General features: G+C 52.0%; 1 protein-coding gene across 1 annotated transcript in view; it reads left to right on the plus strand.

Annotated features, from left to right (window-relative positions):
- Positions 1-18,118, plus strand: part of LOC140429943 (ciliogenesis and planar polarity effector 1-like) — a 687,141-nt gene that overhangs the window by 57,908 nt on the left and 611,115 nt on the right. Inside the window, exons 6-8 of the mRNA XM_072517533.1 lie at positions 4,110-4,266; positions 8,945-9,048; positions 11,048-11,230. Of these exons, the coding sequence (XP_072373634.1) occupies positions 4,110-4,266; positions 8,945-9,048; positions 11,048-11,230 (444 nt within the window). The remainder of the gene's footprint in view (positions 1-4,109; positions 4,267-8,944; positions 9,049-11,047; positions 11,231-18,118) is intronic.

The raw sequence follows: 18,118 nt of genomic DNA on the forward strand, positions 1-18,118 counted from the left end.
ATATTGACTGGGACTCACTTAGTGCCAGGGGCTTAGACGGGGCGGAGTTTGTAAGGAGCATCCAGGAGGGCTTCTTAAAACAATATGTAAACAGTCCAACTAGGGAAGGGGCAGTACTGGACCTGGTATTGGGGAATGAGCCCGGCCAGGTGGTAGATGTTTCAGTAGGGGAGCATTTCGGTAACAGTGACCACAATTCAGTAAGTTTTAAAGTACTGGTGGACAAGGATAAGAGTGGTCCGAGGATGAATGTGCTAAATTGGGGGAAGGCTAATTATAACAATATTAGGCGGGAACTGAAGAACATAGATTGGGGGCGGATGTTTGAGGGCAAATCAACATCTGACATGTGGGAGGCTTTCAAGTGTCAGTTGAAAGGAATATAGGACCGGCATGTTCCTGTGAGGAAGAAAGATAAATACGGCAATTTTCAGGGAACCTTGGATGACGAGTGATATTGTAGGCCTCGTCAAAAAGAAAAAGGAGGCATTTGTCAGGGCTAAAAGGCTGGGAACAGACGAAGCCTGTGTGGCATATAAGGAAAGTAGGAAGGAACTTAAGCAAGGAGTCAGGAGGGCTAGAAGGGGTCACGAAAAGTCATTGGCAAATAGGGTTAAGGAAAATCCCAAGGCTTTTTACACGTACATAAAAAGCAAGAGGGTAGCCAGGGAAAGGGTTGGCCCACTGAAGGATAGGCAAGGGAATCTATGTGTGGAGCCAGAGGAAATGGGCGAGGTACTAAATGAATACTTTGCATCAGTATTCACCAAAGAGAAGGAATTGGTAGATGTTGAGTCTGGAGAAGGGGGTGTAGATAGCCTGGGTCACATTGTGATCCAAAAAGACGAGGTGTTGGGTGTCTTAAAAAATATTAAGGTAGATAAGTCCCCAGGGCCTGATGGGATCTACCCCAGAATACTGAAGGAGGCTGGAGAGGAAATTGCTGAGGCCTTGACAGAAATCTTTGGATCCTCGCTGTCTTCAGGGGATGTCCCGGAGGACTGGAGAATAGCCAATGTTGTTCCTCTGTTTAAGAAGGGTAGCAAGGATAATCCCGGGAACTACAGGCCGGTGAGCCTTACTTCAGTGGAAGGGAAATTACTGGAGAGAATTCTTCGAGACAGGATCTACTCCCATTTGGAAGCAAATGGACGTATTAGTGAGAGGCAGCACGGTTTTGTGAAGGGGAGGTCGTGTCTCACTAACTTGATAGAGTTTTTCGAGGAGGTCACTAAGATGATTGATGCAGGTAGGGCAGTAGATGTTGTCTATATGGACTTCAGTAAGGCCTTTGACAAGGTCCCTCATGGTAGACTAGTACAAAAGGTGAAGTCACACGGGATCAGGGGTGAGCTGGCAAGGTGGATACATAACTGGCTAGGCCATAGAAGGCAGAGGGTAGCAATGGAGGGATGCTTTTCTAATTGGAGGGCTGTGACCAGTGGTGTTCCACAGGGATCAGTGCTGGGACCGTTGCTCTTTGTAGTATATATAAATGATTTGGAGGAAAATGTAACTGGTCTGATTAGTAAGTTTGCAGACGACACAAAGGTTGGTGGAATTGCGGATAGCGATGAGGCCTGTCTGAGGATACAGCAGGATTTAGATTGTCTGGAGACTTGGGCGGAGAGATGGCAGATGGAGTTTAATCCGGACAAATGTGAGGTAATGCATTTTGGAAGGGCTAATGCAGGTAGGGAATATACAGTGAATGGTCGAACCCTCAAGAGTATTGAAAGTCAAAGAGATCTAGGAGTACAGGTCCACAGGTCATTGAAAGGGGCAACACAGGTGGAGAAGGTAGTCAAGAAGGCATACGGCATGCTTGCCTTCATTGGCCGGGGCATTGAGTATAAGAATTGGCAAGTCATGTTGCAGCTGTATAGAACCTTAGTTAGGCCACACTTGGAGTATAGTGTTCAATTCTGGTCGCCACACTACCAGAAGGATGTGGAGGCTTTAGAGAGGGTGCAGAAGAGATTTACCAGAATGTTGCCTGGTATGGAGGGCATAAGCTATGAGGAGCGATTGAATAAACTCGGTTTGTTCTCACTGGAACGAAGGAGGTTGAGGGGCGACCTGATAGAGGTATACAAAATTATGAGGGGCATAGACAGAGTGGATAGTCAGAGGCTTTTCCCCAGGGTAGAGGGGTCAATTACTAGGGGGCATAGGGTTAAGGTGAGAGGGGCAAGGTTTAGAGTAGATGTACGAGGCAAGTTTTTTACGCAAAGGGTAGTGGGTGCCTGGAACTCACTACCGGAGGAGGTAGTGGAAGCAGGGACGATAGGGACATTTAAGGGGCATCTTGACAGATATATGAATAGGATGGGAATAGAAGGATACGGACCCAGGAAGTGTAGAAGATTGTAGTTTAGTAAGGCAGTATGGTCGGCACGGGCTTGGAGGGCCGAAGGGCCTGTTCCTGTGCTGTACATTTCTTTGTTCTTTGTTTGTTCTTTGTAAACTTTATTTGTCAATACAAAATTAGGGCAGATTGATCGTCTTTAGCGAATACGGTAGCTGAGTTTTCAAAGGGGCTGGTTTAACACAGTGGGCTAAACAGCTGGTTTGCAATGCAGAACAAGGCCAGCAGCACGGGTTCAATTCCTGTACCAGCCTCCCCAAACAGGTGCCGGAATGTGCCGACTAGGGGCTTTTCACAGTAACTTCATTGAAGCCTTCTTGTGACAATAAGCGATTATTATTATTATTATTATTATTATTATTATTATTATTCAATTACACATCTAGGTTATTCTTCAAATCATAATACACAGGATAAAATGACTGAGTGATTTAAACAAATGAAAGATGGCGATTGAGCAAAAGCAGCAAGGAAATAGGTTTCAGAAAAAGATTGATTCCGGAATGAGTTTTTCCATCCCGGCAAGTGATTCTTAAGGAGATTATTATCTTAAGGTCTCGCCTTCTTTACACCTCTGATTGGCTTTAACTAATTTATAGTGCACTCAATTCGGCTAAAGTGTCTGTCCATCAATTTAAGAGATATATGTATTTAAATATATTGGTGCCAGTTTCTCGTTCCATTGCCTGCCAATTTTCCAACTTATCCACACCTCCATTGAGACATTGTTGGAGAAACAGTTTTCGCTAAGAAATTATCAGCCCTAGACTGGCTGTTACTATGGAGACGGAACTACCAATTCTTTACTGTATGACAATGGGGCCTTTTAGCTAGTTGACGTCACTGTTCTTACAATCTTAAGCAAGTCTCAAGCTACTTGCAAAATGTTCCCAGTTATTCAGCTTCCCTTACTCTCATGGTTAATATGATTATAGTTAATTATTCTTCATGAGTTCTCATTTAAACCTCTTATATCTGACTAGAATAGTCAATTTCTATCAACACCCTAACCCAGGCTTTTATCCCTTACTGCGCCAGCTACAAAAACACAATATATCTGAAATTTCCACAATCATCACATTGTTCGATTTACTCACCAAAGTGACTAATTTTTTTACCTTCTGTACTGCTACCCAGAATAAAATAGACTTTAACCAGCTTTCTTTCAATAAACTCAATGATTGTTTATTATAAAACATAGCTTCTTTTCAAAACTTGCAAGTTTTGGTGAACACACGATTGTAATCGGGAAGGTTGATTATCTGTTTCGTCTGAAAGAAATCCCCCAGCACACACACAGTGGAACAAACAAATCGAATCTCTCCGCAGAGATGGGTGTTAGAAAATAAAGATTCAGGTTCGCAGAAGCCCGGCGCTGTCCACCCGGAGTTCCCTCCTGCTTAGTCAGGCTACTGGTCCCGGAGGACATCTGGGAATTCCACCAAGTGGTCTCAGCTTTCCAGGTCCGAATGCAGACCAGTGACACCCAGATGAAGGTTCTCTGGTTACGGGCTGATAGGCACACCATAAAAGTCAGGTGGTTTATTGACAAAGGCCTGCTTGTTGGCAGTTCCCAGGTGAATTAATGACCTCCTTAAAAAGAATCCCCGGTTAGCATCCAAATGTACGGATCGTGCCTGTTGGTCCATTTTGTGGAAGAACAAATGCGCCTCGAGAGATGAGATTGTAACAGTGCATCAGTGTTTGCTCCTCAGCTTCACATCTGACTCTTGCCTTTCAGTGCTGTCCCGTTCTGTGTCCAGTGGGTAACACACACCCAATCGTTAGCAGCTCTGATTCCTGGTTGTGATGCGGTGAAATCGAGAGGAGCATTGCTGGCCGCTTTCTCCAGGGATGGACTGGTGCTTGCAGTCATCATCAATCAGAATGATCCCAAGGTTACTTCAGTATTCTTTCTCTGGGTTGTCCTGTAGAGTAGGATTATGAAGCAGCTATTACTTATTGGTTTTTTTCATTGTCTTTCGACCCAGACTCCCCTTTACCTCAGCCTAATGCACTGACCCCATCCAACTACACATCAAACCTGTCCTGGGTGTGACCTCTCCATGGCCCTGTATAATTGCAGCAAGACATCCCTGCTCCTGTACTCGAAACCTCTCGAGTATGACGGCCAACATACCATTTGCCTTCTTTACCGCCTGCTGCACCTGCACACTTACCTTCAGTGACTTGTGTACGAGGACACCCAGGTCTCGTTGCACATTCCCCTCTCCTAATTTATGGCCATTCGGATAATGGTCTGCCTTCTCATTTTTGCCACCAAAGTGGATAACCTCGTATTTATCCAAATTATACTGATCGATTGATTGATTGATTGATTTGATTTATTGTCACATGTACCGAAGTACAGTGAAAAGTATTTTTCTGCGGCCGAGGGAACGTACACAGTACGTACATAGTAGACAAAAAGAATAATTAACAGAGAACATTGACAAATGGTACATCGACAAACAGTGATTGGTTACAGTGCGGAACAAGGGGCCAAACAAAGCAAATACATGAGCAAGAGCAGCATAGGGCGTCGTGAATAGTGTTCTTACAGGGAACAGATCAGTCCGAGGGGGAGTCGTTGAGGAGTCTTGTAGCTGTGGGGAAGAAGCTGTTCCTGTGTCTGGATGTGCGAGTCTTCAGACTTCTCTACCTTCTGCCTGATGGAAGGATCTGGAAGAAGGCAATGCCTGGGTGGGAGGGGTCTCTGATAACGCTGTCTGCCTTCCTGAGGCAGCGGGAGGTGTAGACGGAATCAATGTGGGGGGTGGCGAGCTTGTGTGATGCGTTGGGCTGTGTTCACCACACTCTGCAGTTTCTTGCGATCTTGGACCGAGCAGTTGCCATACCAGCTGTGATGCAGCCGGATAGGATGCTCTCTATCGCACATCTGTAGACGTTTGTGAGAGTCGGTGCAGACATGCCAAATTTCTTTAGCTTCCGTAGGGAGTAGAGACGTTGTTGGGTTTTTTGACTGTTGCATCGATGTGAGTGGACCAGGACAGCCCGTTGGTGATGGTGACCCCCAGGAACTTAAAGCTAGGGGCTAGTTTAGCACAGTGGGCTAAACAGCTGGCTTGCAATGCAGAACAATGCCAGCAGCGCGGGTTCAATTCCCGTACCAGCCTCCCCGAACAGGCGACTAGGGGCTTTTCACAGTAACTTCATTGAAGCCTACTTGTGACAATAAGTGTTTATTATTATTAGCTATCGACCCTCTCCACTTCGGAGCAATTGATGCAGATGGGAGTGTGTGTCGTGCTGCGCTTCCTGAAGTCGATGATCAGTTCCTTGGTCATTCCAACATCTGCATCTGCCATTCAAAGAACAAAGAACAATGAAAAGTACAGGAACAGGCCCTTCGGCCCTCCAAGCCTGTACCGATCATGATGCCCTAACTAAAAACAAAACCTTCTGTCCTTACTCGGTCCGTATCCCTCTGTTACCTCCCTGTTCATCGGCCCATCCAGATGCCTCTAAAATGTTGCTAATGTGCTGCTTCCACCACATCCTCTGGCAGCGCGTTCCAGGCACCCACCACTCTCTGTGTGGAAAACTTACCCCGCACATCTCCCTTAAACTCCCCCCTCTCACCCTGAACCTGTGCCCCCTGTAATTGACACTTGCACCCTTGGAAAAAGCCTCTGACTATCCACCCTGTCTCTGCCTCTCATTTGCCCACTCAGTCAGCCTGTCCAAATCACACTGAGGGATCTCTGCATCCTCCTCACAGCTCACCCTCCCACCCAACTTGGTGTCATTTGCAAATTTGGAGATATTGCATTTTGTTCCTTCATCTAAATCATTAATATATATTGTGAATAGCTGGGGTCCCAGCACCAATCCCTGCAGTACCCCACTAGTCACTGCTGGGGTCCCAGCACCAATCCCTGCAGTACCCCACTAGTCACTGCTGGGGTCCCAGCACCGATCCTTGCGGTACCCCACTAGTCACTGCTGGGGCCCCAGCACCGATCCCTGCGGTACCCCACTAGTCACTGCTGGGGTCCCAGCACCGATCCCTGCTGTACCCCACTAGTCACTGCTGGGGCCCCAGCACCGATCCCTGCGGTACCCCACTAGTCACTGCTGGGGTCCCAGCACCGATCCTGCGGTACCCCACTAGTCACTGCTGGGGTCCCAGCACCGATCCCTGCGGTACCCCACTAGTCACTGCTGGGGTCCCAGTACCGATCCCTGCGATACCCCACTAGTCACTGCTGGGGTCCCAGCACCGATCCCTGCGGTACCCCACTAGTCACTGCTGGGGTCCCAGCACCGATCCCTGCTGTACCCCACTAGTCACTGCTGGGGTCCCAGCACCGATCCCTGCTGTACCCCACTAGTCACTGCTGGGGTCCCAGCACCGATCCCTGCGGTACCCCACTAGTCACTGCTGGGGTCCCAGCACCGATCCCTGCGGTACCCCACTAGTCACTGCTGGGGTCCCAGCACCGATCCCTGCGGTACCCCACTAGTCATTGCTGGGGTCCCAGCACCGATCCCTGCGGTACCCCACTAGTCACTGAAGGGGTCCCAGCACCGATCCCTGCTGTACCCCACTAGTCACTGCTGGGGTCCCAGCACCGATCCCTGCTGTACCCCACTAGTCATTGCTGGGGTCCCAGCACCGATCCCTGCGGTACCCCACTAGTCACTGCTGGGGTCCAAGCACCGATCCCTGCGGTACCCCCCAGTCACTGCTGGGGTCCCAGCACCGATACCTGCGGTACCCCACTGATTACTGGTGGTCAATTTGAAAAAGACCCATTAATCCCATACTCTTTGTTTCCTGTCTGCCGACCAGTTTTCGATCATTCCCATGCACTTTAATTTTCACGCTGGACTTTGTCGAAAGCTTTCTGAAAGTCCAAATAAACCACATCCGCTGGCTCCCCCTCATCAATTCTACTAGTTACATCCTCAAAGATTTGTCAAGCATGATTTTCCCTACATAAATCCATGCTGACTGTCCGATCCTGCCACTGCTTTCTAAGTCTTTAATAATGTTTAATATTTTTAATATATGTTTCATGTAAAATCTTTAATAATGGATTCTAAAATTTTCCCCATTACTGATGTCAGGCTGACTGGCCTATAATTCCCTGTTTTCTCTCTGCCTCCCTTTTTACAGAGTGGAATAACATTAGCTACCCTCCAATCTGCAGGAACTGTTCCAGAGTCTCTAGCATCCTGGAAAATGACCGTCAATGCATCCATTATTTCTAGAGCCAGTTCCTTTAGCACTCTGGTGTGTAGATTATCAGGCCCTGAGGATTTATCTGCTTTCATAGAATCGAACCTGGGACCCTGGCGCTGTGAAGCCACAGTGCTGCCGTGCTCTACCGCGTTCAATCCCATCAATTTCCACGATAGCATTTCTCTGTTAATATTAATATTAATCTCCTTAAGTTTTTCCCTCTCACTAACCACTGCGGAGAATTGCGTCCCAGTGCCGGGGCGGCGCTGCGCCGATTCTCCAACCCGGCGGTGGGGTCGGAGAATTCCGCCCGATATGTTTAGTTGCTCAGCCATTTCTTTGTTCTCCATTATAAATTCCCCTGTTTCTGACTGTAAGGGACCTACATTTGTCTTCACCAATCTTTTTCTCTTCATGCACCTATAGAAACGTTTACAGTTTTTATTGTCCCTGCAAGCTTGCTCTTGTACTCTATTTACTCCTTCTTGATCAACCCCATGCTCCTTCTTTACTGAATTTCAAACTGCTCCCAATCCTCAGACCTGTTGTTTTTCTTGTCCAATGTTGGCCCTCTTTCCCATTTTACTTTTGTGCCAGACAGGAATAATCAATTGTTGCAGTTCCTCCATGCGCTCCTTAAATGTTTGCCATTGCCTATCCACTGTCATCCCTTTAAGTAACGTTTTACAATCGATCATAGCCCACTCAAGCCTCAGTCACCATCCAGGACAAAGCGGCCCCGCTTGATTGCTCCCCCTCCCACAAGCATTCACTCCCTCCACCACCGACGCACAGTGGCAGCCGTGTGTACCATCTACAAGATGCACTGCAGTAACTCACCAAGGTTCCTCAGGCAGCACCTTCCAAACCCACGACCGCTACCGTCTAGAAGGACAAGAGCAGCAGGTACCTGGGAACCCCACCACCTGGAGGTTCCCCTCCAAGTCACTCACCACCCTGACTGGGAAATATATCGGCCGTTCCTTCACTGTCGCCGGGGCAACATCCTGAAACTCCCTCCCTAACAGCACAGTGGGTGTACCTACACCTCGGACTGCAGCGGTTCAGGAAGGCAGCTCACCACCATCTTCTGAAGGGCAACTAGGGCTGGGCAATAAATGCTGGTCTCACCAGCGATGGCCACGTACCGAAAATGAAAAAAAAGAGCATCTGTGGACAGAGAAACAGTTAGCGTTTCCAGTCTGCGTGACAGAGATTGAAGACTTGTCTGGGCGCACAGACTGGAAACGTTAGCTGTTTCTCACAGATGCTGCCGGACCTGTTGCGTTTTCCCAGCATTTTCTCTTTTTATTCCATGTCCGACCGTTTGCTGCTCACTCACTGCCTGTTTTGTTTCTTGTTTCCAGGCCAGTCAGGTGCTGTTTGTGAACCCACTGACTGGTGTGACCGTGTCGAGCAGCTTGCGAGGCTGTGGCAGTAGCGGGCAGCCTGTGCCAGTTCGCTTTATCAGGTACGTGACCACGTCACTCAGGCGGTGATGGGGTTTGAGATCCAGGGTTGGATGGCGTATCGCACTGGAGAACCACTTTGCAATCCGCAGTGCTGGCTGCTGAGCCGTGCGAGCTATTTGTATCTGCTGACGAGATGGGGAGACGCATTGTCCTTTGCCAACTGTTAATCCCCTCCCCAAAATTGAGGCCCTGCTTAATCTCTCTGTAAAGAATCCGAAAGCTCCCCATTTCCTAAGTTTGAAAATTGGCTGCAGCGTATCTCCGACCATTGACCAATCTTCATAAATAACCACAGTAGTGTCATGTGAGAGTACCTTTAAGAAATGGATGTTTAAGCAATGTACCTTTAAGAAATGGAGCTGATCATATTACTGAAGTGATGTCAGAGGGTGGGGGGAGCTGAGCTTACTTCTGCAGCTGGGAGTGTCTGTGTGTTTTGCTGTGAGCTGCAGGAAGAAACCGAGCTGGTCTGTTGATATCTGCAAATCCAAAGACTATAAATATATTGAATGTAACCTCATGTCTGTTTTTGAAGGTTTGAAGTCTTTTGGATGTTTAAAGGAACAGTTCGAATGATTATTTAGTGTTGTAGTCTTTTGGGGTTATCTTTGAAGTAATGGGTGTTAAGATATTCAATGTTTGGTTTTAAAAGGTTAACTTGAGTTCATAGAATAAACATTGTTTTGTATTAAAAACCATGGGTGAGATTCTCCACTCCCGCGCCGGTTGGAAGAATCGCCTGGGCCGCCAAAATTTCCCGGGACGCCGGTCCGACGCCTTCCCGCGATTCTCCCAAGCGGCGGGAACGGCCCAGTCGGGTTCCGCGGGCCGCAGGCCGGAGAATCGCCCGAGACACCCAAAATAGCGATTCTCCGGCACCCCCGCTATTCTCAGGCCCGGATGGGCCGAGCGGCCAGGCCAAAACAGCGGGTTCCCCCCGGCGCCGTCCACACCTGGTCGCTGCCGTCATAAATGGTGCGTGAACGCTGGGGGGGCGGCCTGCGGGGGGGCGAGGGGGGATCCTGCACCGGGGGGTACCTCAAATGTGGGGTGGCCCGCGCTCGGTGCCCACCGATCGTCGGGCCGTCCTCTCTGAAGGAGGACCTCGTTCCTTCCGCGGCCCCGCAAGATCCGTCCGCCATCTTCTTGCGGGGCGGACTCGGAGAGGACGGCAACCACGCATGCGCGGATGACGCCAGTTATGCGGCGCCGGCCGCGTCATCTATGCGGCGCCGCCTTTACGCGGCGACGAGGCCTGGCGCGGGTAGATGACGCGGCCTCGATCCTAGCCCATTGTCAGGGCCTGGATCGGTCGGGATCGGGGCCGTTTCGCGCCGTCGTGAACCTCGACGGAGTTCACGACGGCGCGGCCACTTCGGCGCGGGAGTGGAGAATCCCGCCCCATTTGTCCATTTCTGCTGTGTCACACCTGGAGAGTAGGCCGTGTGCTTCCCACACCACAAACCTGTTAAACGTTGTGGGTCGGTTGAACTCCATGAAACACTTTGGGGTTCTCTAAACCTGGACCCATAACAATAGCTAAGCTGTACTTTGGGGTGTCATGAGGCGATTAAAAGTACTTTAAATGCTGCCCTGTCCTACCTCTGTTCAGGGGAAGTTGAGTTGATCTTGAAGTATGTGACTCAGGACCATACAAAACACTGCGTTACAACCAAGCCCGGAAGGGTGGGGGGAGTTTGGGGTGTGAGTCACTCAGGATCAAAGACGAGTGTGGTGTGTGTGTGACACGCTCTGGCAGGATGGCTTTATTGACCGTCCCTGGTTGCATTAAGAGTGGATGGGATCAGTCTCTGAATTAATATCGCAGCTTGCCTCGAATCCGGTCACTGCACCAGTAACCGTGAGAGTTCAGGGAGCCCCGAACCAGGAGGCAATGCCACCCCCTCCCAGCTGGTTAGTGAGCGTGTCTGACTCGCTGTCCACACGACCATGTTGATGCAGGATTGGAAATGAGTTCTTTGTCTTTTGTTTCCTCAGGTCTTACTGGGTCGGTGCAGTGAGCTGGACGCATGATGATCTCTTCTTGGTCTGTATGTTAAAACGTGGGGCCCTGCTGCTAATGTCACGTCTCGGCGAGCTGGTTACCATCACCACGTTTGGCTGCTCTGTGGAGTTTGGGCCGGCAGAGTACATCCCACTCCATCCATTAATCACCTACAGGTACAGCCAGCAGCAACATCTCTGAAACATCTCCAGAAAACAACTAATCTTTATGTTAAAAACACACTGACAAGCTGAAAAACAACGCAATTGGATATCTCTGTATCTGACTGGGGACAAGAATCAGAGAATCACTACAGTGCTGAAGGAGGCCATTTGGCCCATCAAGTCTGCACCGGCCCTTGGAAAGAGCACCCTACCCAAGCCCACACCTCCACCCTATCCCTGTAACCCCACCTAAACTTTTTTTGGACACTAAGAGCAATTTATCATGGCCAATCCACCTAACCTGCACATCTTTGGACTGTGGGAGGAAACCGGAGCACCCGGGGGAAACCCACGCAGACACGGGGAGGATGTGCAGACTCCGCACAGACAGTGATCCAAGCCGGGAATTAATTTGATTTATTATTGTCACATGTATTAGTGAAAAGTTTGTTTTTTGCATGCTATACAAACAATGCACACCGTACATAGGGAAGGAAGGAGAGACTGCAGAATATAATGTTACAGTTATAGCAAGGTGTAGAGAAAAGATCAACTTAATTGAACACAATTACCTGGAGTTGTGAGGCAGCAGTGCTTACTGCTGTGCCACCATGCTGCCCTAACAACTGTGCCAGTGAGTAGCACCCTTGCATTTCAGTCAAGAGGTTAACACTGGTGCCTCACAGCGTCAGGGCCCCGAGTTCAATTCCGACCTTGGGTGACAGTGTGGAGTCTGCACGTTCCCCCCGTGTCTGCGTGGGTTTCCTCCGGGTGCTCCGGTTTCCTCGGGTTGGGTGACAGTGTGGGGTCTGCACGTTCCCCCCGTGTCTGCGTGGGTTTCCTCCGGGTGCTCCGGTTTCCTCGGGTTGGGTTACAGGGTGGCAGCGATACGGACGGAGGAGTGCTGCTTTCCGAGGGTCGGTGCAGAATCGATGGGCCGAATGGCCTCCTGCACCTTAGGGATTCTATGAATTGAAGACCCACTCAAGAGACATCACAGAACCTCGGTAGACATTCCCAATGCAGTCCTGAAGGAGTGCCGCACTGTCAGAGGGTCAGTACTGAGGGAGTGCCGCACTGTCAGAGGGTCAGTACTGAGGGAGTGCTGCTCTGTCAGAGGGTCAGTACTGAGGGAGTGCCGCACTGTCAGAGGGTCAGTACTGAGGGACTGCTGCACTGTCAGAGCGTCAGTACTGAGGGAGTGCCGCACTGTCAGAGGGTCAGTACTGAGGGAACGCTGCACTGTCAGAGGGTCAGTACTGAGGGAGTGCCGCACTGTCAGAGGATCAGTACTGAGGGAGTGCCGCATTGTCAGAGGGTCAGTACTGAGGGAGCTCCGCACTGTCAGAGGGTCAGTACTGAGGGAGCACCGCACTGTCAGAGGGTCAGTACTGAGGGAACGCTGCACTGTCAGAGGGTCAGTACTGAGGGAACGCAGCACTGTCAGAGGGTCAGGACTGAGGGAGTGCCGCACTGTCAGAGGGTCAGTACTGAGGGAGTGCTGCACTGTCAGAGGGTCTGTACTGAGGGAGTGCCGCACTGTCAGATGGTCAGTACTGAGGGAGTGCAGCACTGTCAGAGGGTCTGTACTGAGGGAGCGCCGCACTGTCAGATGGTCAGTACTGAGGGGGTGCCGCACTGTCAGAGGGTCAGTACTGAGGGAGTGCTGCACTGTCAGAGGGTCAGTACTGAGGGAGTGCTGCACTGTCGGAGGGTCAGTACTGAGGGAGTGCTGCACTGTCAGAGGGTCAGCACTGAGGGAGTGCTGCACTGTCAGAGGGTCAGTACTGAGGGAGTGCTGCACTGTCAGAGGATCAGTACTGAGGGAGCGCCGCACTGTCAGAGGGTCAGTACTGAGGGAGTGCTGCACTGTCAGAGGGTCAGTACTGAGGGAGTGCTGCACTGTCAGAGGGTCAGTACTGAGGGGGTGCCGCACTTTCAGAGTGTCAGTACTGAGGGAGTGACGCACTGTCAGAGGGTCAGTACTGAGGGAGTGCCGCACTGTCAGAGGATCAGTACTGAGGGAGCGCCGCACTGTCAGAGGGTCAGTACTGAGGGAGTGCTGCACTGTCAGAGGGTCAGTACTGAGGGAGCGCCGCACTGTCAGAGGGTCAGTACTGAGGGAGTGCTGCACTGTCAGAGGGTCAGTACTGAGGGAGTGCCGCACTGTCAGAGGGTCTGTTTAGGACGGCTAAATTGCCGGCTTTGAAAGCAGACCAAGGCAGGCCAGCAGCACGGTTCAATTCCCGTATCAACCTCCCCGAACAGGCGCCGGAATGTGGCGACTAAGGGGCTTTTCACAGTAACTTCATTTGAAGCCTACTTGTGACAATAAGCGATTTTAATTTCATTTCATTTCATTTTCACTGTCAGAGGGTCAGTATTGAGGGAGTGCTGCACTGTCAGAGGGTCAGTACTGATGGAGTGCCGCACTGTCAGAGGGTCAGTACTGAGGGAGTGCTGCACTGTCAGAGGGTCAGTATTGAGGGAGTGCTGCACTGTCAGAGGGTCAGTACTGAGGGAGTGCTGCACTGTCAGAGGGTCAGTGCTGAGGGAGTGCTGCACTGTCAGAGGGTCAGTACTGAGGGGGTGCCGCACTTTCAGAGTGTCAGTACTGAGGGAGTGACGCACTGTCAGAGGATCAGTACTGAGGGAGCGCCGCACTGTCAGAGGGTCAGTACTGAGGGAGTGCCGCACTGTCAGAGGGTCAGTACTGAGGGAGTGCCGCACTGTCAGAGGATCAGTACTGAGGGAGCGCCGCACTGTCAGAGGGTCAGTACTGAGGGAGTGCTGCACTGTCAGAGGGTCAGTACTGAGGGAGCGCCGCACTGTCAAAGGGTCTGTTTAGGACGGCTAAATTGCCGGCTTTGAAAGCAGACCAAGGCAGGCCAGCAGCACGGTTCAATTCCCGTATCAACCTCCCCGAACAGGCGCCGGAATGTGGCGACTAAGGGGCTTTTCACAGTAACTTCATTTGAAGCCTACTTGTGACAATAAGCGATTTTAATTTCATTTCATTTCATTTTCACTGTCAGAGGGTCAGTATTGAGGGAGTGCTGCACTGTCAGAGGGTCAGTACTGAGGGAGTGCTGCACTGTCAGAGGGTCAGTACTGAGGGAGTGCCGCACTGTCAGAGGGTCAGTATTGAGGGAGTGCCGCATTGTCAGAGGGTCAGTACTGAGGGAGCGCCGCACTGTCAGAGGGTCAATACTGAGGGAGTACTGCACTGTCAGAGGGTCAGTACTGAGGGAGTGCTGCACTGTCAGGGGGTCAGTACTGAGGGAGTGCTGCACTGTCTGAGGGTCAGTACTGAGGGAGTGCCGCATTGGCAGAGGGTCAGTACTGAGGGAGCGCCGCACTGTCAGAGGGTCAGTACTGAGGGAGTGCCGCATTGTCAGAGGGTCAGTACTGAGGGAGCTCCGCACTGTCAGAGGGTCAGTACTGAGGGAGCACCGCACTGTCAGAGGGTCAGTACTGAGGGAACGCTGCACTGTCAGAGGGTCAGTACTGAGGGAACGCTGCACTGTCAGAGGGTCAGGACTGAGGGAGTGCCGCACTGTCAGAGGGTCAGTACTGAGGGAGTGCTGCACTGTCAGAGGGTCTGTACTGAGGGAGCGCCGCACTGTCAGATGGTCAGTACTGAGGGAGTGCAGCACTGTCAGAGGGTCTGTACTGAGGGAGCGCCGCACTGTCAGATGGTCAGTACTGAGGGAGTGCCGCACTGTCAGATGGTCAGTATTGAGGGAGTGCCGCACTGTCAGAGGGTCAGTACTGAGGGAGTGCTGCACTGTCAGAGGGTCAGTACTGAGGGAGTGCTGCACTGTCAGAGGGTCAGTACTGAGGGAGCGTTGCACTGTCAGAGGGTGAGTACTGAGGGAGTGCCGCACTCTCAGAGGGTCAGTACTGAGGGAGTGCCGCACTGTCAGAGGGTCAATACTGAGGGAGTGCTGCACTGTCAGAGGGTCAGTACTGAGGGAGTGCCGCACTTTCAGAGGGACTGTACTGAGGGAGTGCCGCACTGTCAGAGGGTCAGTACTACGGGAGTGCTGCACTGTCAGGGGGTCAGTACTGAGGGAGTGCCGCACTGTGGAAGGGTCAGTACTGAGGGAGTGCTGCACTGTCTGAGGGTCAGGACTGAGGGAGTGCTGCACTGTCGGAGGGTCAGTACTGAGGGAGTGCCGCACTGTCAGAGGGTCAGTACTGAGGGAGTGCCGCACTGTCAGAGGGTCAGTACGGAGGGAGTGCTGCACTGTCAGAGGGTCAGTACAGAGGGAGTGCCGCACTGTCAGAGGGTCAGTACTAAGGGAGTGCTGCACTGTCAGGGGGTCAGTACTGAGGGAGTGCTGCACTGTCAGAGGGTCAGTACTGAGGGAGTGCCGCACTGTCAGAGGGTAAATACTGAATGAGTGCCACACTGTCAGAGGGTCAGTACTGAGGGAGTGCCTCACTGACAGAGGGTCAGTACTGAGGTAGTGCCGCACTGTCAGAGGGTCAATACTGATGGAGTGCCGCAATTTCTGAGGGTCAGTACTGAGGGAGTGCCGCACTGTCAGAGGATCAGTACTGAGGGAGTGCTGCACTGTCGGAGGGTCAGTACTGAGGGAGTGCCGCACTGTCAGAGGGTCAGTACTGAGGGAGTGCCGCTTTGTCAGAGGGTCAGTACTGAGGGAGTGCTGCACTGTCAGAGGGTCAGTACTGAGGGAGTGCTGCACTGTCAGAGGGTCAGTATTGAGGGAGTGCTGCACTGTCAGAGGGTCAGTATTGAGGGAGTGCTGCACTGTCAGAGGGTCAGTACTGAGGGAGTGCTGCACTGTCTGAGGGTCAGTATTGAGGGAGTGCCGCACTGTCAGAGGGTCAGTACTGAGGGAGTGCTGCACTGTCAGAGGGTCAGTACTGAGGGAGTGCCGCACTGTCAAAGGATCCGTACTGAGGGAGTGCCGCATTGTCAGAGGATCAGTACTGAGGGAGCGCCGCACTGTCAGAGGGTCTGTACTGAGGGAGCGCCGCACTGTCAGAGGGTCAATACTGAGGGAGTGCCGCATTGTCAGAGGGACTGTACTGAGGGAGTGCCGCATTGTCAGAGGGTCAGTACTGAGGGAGTGTCGCACTGTCAGAGGGACTTTACTGAGGGAGTGCCGCATTGTCAGAGGGTCAGTACTGAGGGAGCGCCGCACTGTCAGAGGGTCTGTACTGATGGAGTGCCGCAATTTCTGAGGGTCAGTACTGAGGGAGTGCCGCACTGTCAGAGGATCAGTACTGAGGGAGTGCCGCATTGTCAGAGGGTCAGTACTGAGGGAACGCTGCACTGTCAGAGGGTCAGTACTGAGGGAACGCTGCACTGTCAGAGGGTCAGGACTGAGGGAGTGCCGCACTGTCAGAGTGTCAGTACTGAGGAAGAGCTGCACTGTCAGAGGGTCAGTACTGAGGGAGCGCCGCACTGTCAGAGGGTCAGTACTGAGGGAGTGCCGCACTGTCAGTGGGTCAGTACTGAGGGAACGCTGCACTGTCAGAGGGTCAGTACTGAGGGAACGCTGCACTGTCAGAGGGTCAGGACTGAGGGAGTGCCGCACTGTCAGAGGGTCAGTACTGAGGGAGTGCTGCACTGTCAGAGGGTCTGTACTGAGGGAGCGCCGCACTGTCAGATGGTCAGTACTGAGGGAGTGCAGCACTGTCAGAGGGTCTGTACTGAGGGAGCGCCGCACTGTCAGATGGTCAGTACTGAGGGAGTGCCGCACTGTCAGATGGTCAGTATTGAGGGAGTGCCGCACTGTCAGAGGGTCAGTACTGAGGGAGTGCTGCACTGTCAGAGGGTCAGTACTGAGGGAGTGCTGCACTGTCAGAGGGTCAGGACTGAGGGAGCGTTGCACTGTCAGAGGGTGAGTACTGAGGGAGTGCCGCACTGTCAGAGGGTCAGTACTGAGGGAGTGCCGCACTGTCAGAGGGTCAATACTGAGGGAGTGCTGCACTGTCAGAGGGTCAGTACTGAGGGAGTGCCGCACTGTCAGAGGGACTGTACTGAGGGAGTGCCGCACTGTCAGAGGGTCAGTACTACGGGAGTGCTGCACTGTCAGGGGGTCAGTACTGAGGGAGTGCCGCACTGTCAGAGGGTCAGTACTGAGGGAGTGCTGCACTGTCAGAGGGTCAGTGCTGAGGGAGTGCTGCACTGTCAGAGGGTCAGTACTGAGGGGGTGCCGCACTTTCAGAGTGTCAGTACTGAGGGAGTGACGCACTGTCAGAGGATCAGTACTGAGGGAGCGCCGCACTGTCAGAGGGTCAGTACTGAGGGAGTGCCGCACTGTCAGAGGGTCAGTACTGAGGGAGTGCCGCACTGTCAGAGGATCAGTACTGAGGGAGCGCCGCACTGTCAGAGGGTCAGTACTGAGGGAGTGCTGCACTGTCAGAGGGTCAGTACTGAGGGAGCGCCGCACTGTCAAAGGGTCTGTTTAGGACGGCTAAATTGCCGGCTTTGAAAGCAGACCAAGACAGGCCAGCAGCACGGTTCAATTCCCGTATCAACCTCCCCGAACAGGCGCCGGAATGTGGCGACTAAGGGGCTTTTCACAGTAACTTCATTTGAAGCCTACTTGTGACAATAAGCGATTTTAATTTCATTTCATTTCATTTTCACTGTCAGAGGGTCAGTATTGAGGGAGTGCTGCACTGTCAGAGGGTCAGTACTGAGGGAGTGCTGCACTGTCAGAGGGTCAGTACTGAGGGAGTGCCGCACTGTCAGAGGGTCAGTATTGAGGGAGTGCCGCATTGTCAGAGGGTCAGTACTGAGGGAGCGCCGCACTGTCAGAGGGTCAATACTGAGGGAGTACTGCACTGTCAGAGGGTCAGTACTGAGGGAGTGCTGCACTGTCAGGGGGTCAGTACTGAGGGAGTGCTGCACTGTCTGAG

The sequence above is a fragment of the Scyliorhinus torazame genome, chromosome 9 (genome assembly GCF_047496885.1).
Source record: "Scyliorhinus torazame isolate Kashiwa2021f chromosome 9, sScyTor2.1, whole genome shotgun sequence".
Taxonomy (NCBI): domain Eukaryota; kingdom Metazoa; phylum Chordata; class Chondrichthyes; order Carcharhiniformes; family Scyliorhinidae; genus Scyliorhinus; species Scyliorhinus torazame.